Source organism: Sceloporus undulatus, chromosome 6, assembly GCF_019175285.1.
Source record: "Sceloporus undulatus isolate JIND9_A2432 ecotype Alabama chromosome 6, SceUnd_v1.1, whole genome shotgun sequence".
Taxonomy (NCBI): domain Eukaryota; kingdom Metazoa; phylum Chordata; class Lepidosauria; order Squamata; family Phrynosomatidae; genus Sceloporus; species Sceloporus undulatus.
This window is the reverse complement of record NC_056527.1, coordinates 21633530-21641182: the sequence shown is the minus strand read 5'-3', so window position 1 is coordinate 21641182 and position 7653 is coordinate 21633530. Positions and strand designations below refer to the sequence as shown.

The following is a 7653-nucleotide window of genomic DNA, read 5'->3' as shown; positions in this document are numbered from 1 at the left end:
TATTATTATTATTATTATTATTATTATTAACCTTTATTTATAAAGTGCTGTAAATTTACACAGCGCTGTACATACAATCTTTTTAATTGGACGGTTCCCTGCCCTCAGGCTTACAATCTAAAAAGACACGACACAAAGAGAGTGGTGGTGGGGAAGCGGGCCTCTCTAGTAGGATAATACATATACAGTACATAGCAATACAGGAAATGATTCAATAAAACAGACAACAAAAGAACATCAAATAGCAAGTGACAATTATGCAATGCCTGGGAACGCTGCCCTGAACAGGATGGTCTTCAACTCCATTTTGAAGCTGGTTAAAGAAGTGATGGCTCTTGCTCGCGGGGGAAGAAGGTTCCAGGAGTGAGGGGCAGCGAGTGAAAAGGGGCAAATCCGAGATGGGGCAGAGGAAATCCTGGGCTGGGAAAGCAGACCTTGACTACCAGAACCGAGGGCCCTAGTGGGAAGGTGAGGAGAAATAAGGTCTGATAAGTAAGGAGGGGCCAGCCCACGGAGGGCTTTAAACATCGACAGCAGGAACTTGTACTGAATGCGGAAAGGGAGTGGGAGCCAGTGAAGGGATGCCAACACAGGAGAGATATGGTCAGAGCGGTGGGCAGATGTGATAATGCGTGCAGCTGAATGCTGGACAGAAATTAAAGGACGGAGGTGAGAAAGAGGAAGCCCAGCCAGGAGGATGTTACAGTAATCAAGTCGTGAGACCACTAGGGCATGCCAGGATCTTGGCAGTAGAGACGGAGAGATATGGTCGGATTTTGGCAATATTGTATAAAAAGAATCTACAAGCCTTGGCTTGGTCTGGATCTGAGGGATACACTATGACTGGAGACTAGGGTTTGAATCCCTGCTTGGCCACAAAAACGCACCTGGTGACCTTGAGCAAGTCACACTGCAGATATAATCTAGTTTGAGGCTGTTTTAACTGTCCTGGCTCAGTACTAGGGAATCCTGGGAATTGTAGTTTCTTGTGGCATCAGTCAGAGCTCTCTGATAGAGAAGGCTAAATGTTTCACAAAACTACAGTTCCTAGAATTCCCTAGCATTAAGCCATGGCAGTTAAAGTGGTCTCAAACTGGATTATTTCTGCAGTGGGTTTTGGGCCTAAGAATCTATTCCAATACAGTATTCATGGGATGTAATGAAATCTATGACTTTTAAAATTTTAGTACTATGTCTTTAAGAAGAGAGAAAATAAAGACACATATTTTTTAAGTTATACATTTCTTCATTAATTATATATCAGTATAATGAAAAGCGAGGGATACAATGGCTCAGTGGTTAAGATGCCAAATCTGTTGATCGGAAGATTGGGAGGTTGGCAGTTTGAGGCCCTGCTGAATGATGGAGTGAGCTCTTGTCACTAGTCCCAGCTTCTGCGAACCTAGCAGTTCGAATAGGTACCAGTTCAGCGGGAAGGTAACAGCATTCGGTGCAGTCATGCTGGCCACATAATCACCAGAACAGTCCTCGGACAATGCTGGCTCTTCAGCGTAGTAACAGAGATGAGCACTGCGCCCTACAGTCAGTTATAACTAGACATTCATGTCAAGGGACTATCTTTACCTTTACTTTACAATAGAAAAACACTGGCAGATGGATCACCTTCCATGGAGTAGGTTGGAGAAAAAGGAGATGAGAGGATGGATTTTTGTGGGTTTTTTGGGCTATGTGGCCATGTTCTAGAAAATTTTCTTCCTAATGTTTCGCCAGCATCTGTGGCTGCCATTCTTCAGAGAGATGAGAGGACTCCTTTGCATCTGGCAGCATTTATTGTATGGGTAGTTCTGATTTCTGATGCTGAAATCCACAGGCATACTAACAGACTACGCACATGAAGTAAGCAACTGAGATTTACTCTCACTTCTCAGTAGTAATAGGCTTTTCAGTGAGTCTGTAATAATTACTGCAGTTGCCAATGGCTGTATCAGGACCACAGGTTTGTTTGGTACTTATTAAACAATACAGCCAAAGTATATCTTTCTCAAATAAAGTTTCTACTTTAGGTGTTTCTTATGAACATTCAGTTATATCTTTATTTCAGACATGGTATGGTTAAGAAATATGGCATGGAACATTCTGCTTTGGCCAATAATTAATGCTTATAATAATCTACTAGAAGTTTCTTATGAAGCCACTGGAGCCAAAAAGAAACCACTAAGGGAAAAGACTAGCCAGTAGTGAAATACTATTTTCCTGGCTCAGAACAATGTTTTGTAATTAACCAGTAAGCTCATCAAGCAATGAATGGCTTATATTCTGAAATCCACAAGATCTTCTGAATTAATTATTATTCAGTGAAGCACTATCATGCAGTTGGAAAGGATAGCAGATGTCATCTAATACAACAATACACTGCTCCCTCGGGTTACGAAATTAATTCGTTCCGTGGCCGCTTTCGTAACCCGAAAAGCCTTCGTAAGCTGAAATGCCATAGGCGCTAATGGGGAAAAGCCGCGATTCCGTGCGAAAAAGCCGAAAAAAGCACCAAAATTTTTTTTCGTAACCCGAAAAACATTCGTAACCCGGAACAATTATTTCCTATGGGATTTTTTCGTATCCCGGAAATTTCGTAACCTGGGTATTTCGTATCCCGAGGTACCACTGTATGCTCAATTCATGCTCTGCAATGTAGGATGCAATTACAGCATCCCAGACAAATGGCCATCCGGCCTATTTAAAAACCTCCAGAAAAGGAAAGAACATCACCTTCTGAGAGTTTGTTCCTCTACGAAGCAGCTTTTACCATTGGGAATTTTCTCCTGCTGGGAAACCACTTATATGTCCCTTCTGAATCCCTTCATTTGTGCTAAACTTATCCAGGGCTTTCAACTGTTCTGTACAAGACTTGACTTCAGGCCTTCTCACCAGCTTGGTCATTCTTCTCTAGACGTGCTTGAAATTATCAGTATAATATTGGCAATTCATTGGGAATTTTAATTCCATTACATATTGATTACTTAGGGTAAATTACAATGATTTCTTTATAGCATTTTTTCAATTACATAAACATTTTTAAAAAAAACCTGAAAACTCCACCAATAATCCTACTTTCATCCAAAAACAGATCAAAAACAGTGTTGTATGATTCTTTAAGATATACTAATTTCAGTACGTTTTCCAAAATGGCAACCAGATGAATGAGAATTAAAGTCTTTTGGAAAATAAATGAAGTTTACAAGTCCTAGCATTTAATTTTGGAATAAATTGGTTAAACAGGCACAAAAATGCCACCTCATATGCCTGGCATACCAAAGCAACCTTTACAGGATAACATTCTACAACTGCTAATTACACCTTTGTTTCTGTGTTTTCATATTGCAGTTATTCTTTTTTTAAAAATTGATTCAGTTTATCTTGCAGCTTGTTCACATATGTAAAACTGTCACTTGTATTATGTACAGAAAATATGAAACCTTTGCATGAACAAGGCTATTCTTGGATGCAGTCTGCAGCACACATCTCTTTGACTGCAGTGGCTACAAGAACTGTCAGAGCTATACAAATAGCAGTTGAAGAATATATCAGTAGACAATCCTTCATGGAGTGTATGAAACTGTGTCTGAAAAAACTGATTTAGGATATCATTAAAATATTTATTAAACCCATTCAAAGTAGTAATCATGGAGAAAACTGTCCTGAAATCAAATTAAAATTAGCACAATTTATACTAGAACTAAACTGAAGTATATATTTTATCAGAAAAGACATGCTGAAAGAAAGAATTTGGCTACTTCCCTAACAAAGAAGGTTGCTCTTTTCTTGTATAAATTACAGTGGAATAGTTCAGAAAGAGCAAATTAACTACCTGACATGGGAGACTGGTAATCCCCCTCCCCCGGGTACCATATTTGTTCCCATTGGCTACAGTTGTTTCTTTCCTTCCTGGATGATACCTGGGGACTGGCAGCAGATTTAGGGAGTGGCACCAGTCCACAAAACACCATTTTGTGTATGACATGCATCATGTACTTTGCCCACATACTTAGATTTGTACAAGTGCTTATGCTGTAGTTTTTAGTGGGCTTTTCGGGCTATGTGGTCATGTTCCAGAAGAGTTTCTTCCACCAGCATCTGAAGATGCCAGCCACACATGCTGGCGAAACGTCAGGAAGAAACTCTTCTAGAACATGGCCACATAGCCCGAAAAACCCACAAAAAACTATGGATGCCGGCCATGAAAACCTTTGACTGCTTATGCTGTGTTACTTTCTTTAAGAATGCTGCAGTGCTATGCTTGTAGCCTTTTCTTTTTTGTGTGTGTAATTGTACATAACACAGCAGGTCACAGACCAATAAGCGATAAGTGTCAAGACAAGGCATGTCTTATAGGATTAGTAACAAATATAAAGAAGTAGGAGGTAAAAAATTTCTCTAACAAATTAGCTTATCAGCCAGTAACAGATACTTCAAACCAATGTTACCATGCAGAATTTTCATATGAAATGTCTTCATCATGCCATTCTCTACTGGTTTATGTACCATGTAACATATTGAAAGTTGCTTGTACTCAGCACTATTCTGTCCAAAAAAGTCCTGTTTAGACACATGATATAGTACAGCTATTGAGGCAACGCAGACTTTTCCCCACTCTACAAGCCAGGAGTATATGTAATATAGACTCAAGCTCTTATTCATCCCTTATGACAGAATGTCTGACTGTACTTGCACATTGGAAATATTTTGCAAATTTCAATAATCCACCACAATGTAGTGACAATTTCTTTAACTACTCAAGCAAATTATTTCTAGTAATTGTGCATATTCATGTGGATGCAAAAAAAAAAAAAAGCCAAAAGAAAACTGGCAAAGCAAAACATTCAGCCAACTTCAAAAACAGAGGAGTGAACAAGGAGTTCATTTTAAGGGTTCATTTTAACAGGAGCAAACAACACATCCTCACCTTAAGGTTGGGTTTTGACAGTAGTTTTAAGAGTTCTCTGATCTCATTGTTCAGTGGTTTGCTCTGCAGCTCCTCAGCCAGCTGTGAAGGTGATTTAAATGACACAAAGAACATTAGCAAGAACATTGTTTCACTCGTGTGTCAGTGACAACCAAGAATCAATCTTGCTCAAGGTTATTACTTTCCAGTATTTTCAGCATGAAGAAAAACAGACTATCAATCATTACTCTTCATACTCAAATTCTGGCCCAGTCTTTCAACTGAGACTGACTAAAGTAATCATATCTGGCAATAGCACACCCAGATCACATTCTGATTTATAGGAATGAGAGCAAATCCCAGCACTTCATCTAAGTGAATAGTCCTTTGCGTGCAGACAAAGGGCTGCTTGTAAAAATGACTGGATCAAACTTTGACACTGTCTATAAAAAACAGCTTCTGAATGAAGTGGTGAAATCCACACTGCTTCCAAAAAGCCACAGTAGCTATTCTGTTTAGGACTGGGATAAGGAAGCAGAGAGCCCTTATAGAGCTAGTAGTCCAAACTTTATTATGTTTACATACAAAGAGCAAGCAGCTTGTTAAATGTCAGATGAGTTAATCACAGTAACATGGCCTGCATCAGATTACCAGATACTCAAGCTTTTGCTGAAGACTGAAAAATGGTCTTCCATGACAACTTTAATCTGTAATCACAAAGCACAAATCTGGCCAGTATAATAATTGGGAAAGAGACCAAATTTTTCATCATTCATTTGAAAATCAATTTTAATCTTAAAACAATATATTGTACTACTGCAGCATTTCAGCAAGAAAATAACTTTCAGCAAATTCATATTCACGGGAATTGGGTGTCGTTTCCCCAATACTGTTCAAGATTCTTCTATGAACAAATGTGTCAAATGAAATTTTTCTGTACGTCATTAATCTATAAGAAATTATAGCAATCAAGAAAAAAAGCATTGTACCAAAGAATGCCCTCAAGTGTGCACCACTGTGCCAAACATACCCTTGGTTTCATTTAAATCAATTTAACTTACTGGATTTTTTAAAATCTTGCCTACCTCAAGTTCTGTCATAGTTTACACAGGTGTGCACACAATTCATCAGGGCTGTAGAATTTACCATATAATGCAAAAAAGAGGCAGGCTTGATTTTTATTAATAAAAATTATAGTAACAGGAAATTAAATACTCTATCAATGCCAACCAGTCTAATTTTATTTTTTAGTTATGAAAGTAATTTGGAAAGCTTTAATATCTATAAATCTTTACTTCTTTTAAAACTGTTACTTTCTGACAACCCCTTCCTATATCTTTCATAAGCTTAATTTCTTTTAGTTTTATCAGTCATTTTTCTTATCCTGTCAGCACTTTAGCTATCTCATTCATCTTTAGCTTTGGAAAACATTCCTCTTTTCTATGACTCTTATAACACATCAGTAGCTAAGAACATCACCTTCACTGTAGACTTCTAACCTGTAATATATTTTTTTACATGGTACTAAAACAGAACAAGAACCTATCTAGATGCTATGTTATTATAAAAGTAACACATCTAATAAAAATCAAAACAACATTTGCAATCCTGCGATGACAACTCTCTGGAAACCTTTGCACATCCAACTAACATGGCCCTATTCATATACTTGTTCTATGTTTTCCTTTCAAACAGTTTGGGGAAGTATGGTGCCAGTAGTCTCATCAGGGACACTTACATCATCTGCCAAGGCTGATGCGCCATGCAACATGGGCACAGGGCTCTGTTTTTCATAGTAATGCAGTTTCTCATGAATCTAGAAATAATGGAAGAATGCAGTTTACTTAGCAATAGAAGCAGAGTGACAACATAAGCTGGCTAGTTAAAAGACTGTGAAGAAACAACCTCACGGAAGCATTTAGTAGTGAACATGTAGATATAATTCATCATCAGCTTCTGGTAAGTGCTGAGAGTATGAAGTCAGATGGAAAAAATGTTCAGTATGTAGACCAACCCACAGAAAAGCTAAACATTTGCTATTTCTTTTCTTCACTTTGATTTTCTGTGCCTATATTTTTCAAATATTTCCTCACTTATCATTAAATTTGATAATATTGCTAAAAAATAAAAAAACTTGCAATGTTTATTTTGAGAAGGGACAAAAATGAAGTTCTTATTTATGAAGCTATACTTTGTCACAAAAAATTAGGCTTATCAGTGTAAAACAAACAGTAATAATTTATTCCTAACACTAGAGGAAGCCCCAGTGAACACAGTGAGATTACATTGAAGAGATATGAACTCTTAATTCCCTAATTTATTCAGCCAGCATATTTTAAAAACAGATATTACCTAAACTTCATTAGTTATGTCACAAGAAGTTTCCTTTACATTGTATATTTTATATGGTTTAACATTTTTGAAGGAAATTGATCAGATGTGACCATGTGAAAAAGTTCACTTTTCACTAAGTCTTTAAAAACATACAGAATGTTCATGTATTTAAATAGATGAGATTATATTATTGTGTTTCAACACAAAAATAATACAGTGATATTACATTGCTGATGCTCTGTGCCTTCAAGTCATTTCTAACTTATGGTGACCCTAAGGCTAACCTATTACTGCATTTTCTTGACAAGATTTGTTCAGAGGGGGTTGCCTTTACCTTCCTCTGAGGCCAAGATAGAATGACTTGGTTAAGGTCTCCCAGTGGATTTCCATGGCTGAGAGTCGATTGAAAACCTGGTCTC

General features: G+C 37.6%; 1 protein-coding gene across 5 annotated transcripts in view; it reads right to left on the bottom strand.

Annotated features, from left to right (window-relative positions):
- MPP7 (membrane palmitoylated protein 7) overlaps window positions 1–7653 on the bottom strand; it is a 110933-nt gene that overhangs the window by 51627 nt on the left and 51653 nt on the right. For all 5 annotated transcript variants that reach the window (XR_006104730.1, XM_042476137.1, XM_042476136.1 and 2 more), the window contains exons 4-5: window positions 6639–6716; window positions 4922–5002 (exon numbers count right to left, since the gene is read on the bottom strand). Coding sequence is in view for 4 of the 5 variants with exons in the window: in XM_042476137.1 (XP_042332071.1) it covers window positions 4922–5002; window positions 6639–6716 (159 nt within the window). In the remaining variant the exon portion in view is untranslated. The remainder of the gene's footprint in view (window positions 1–4921; window positions 5003–6638; window positions 6717–7653) is intronic.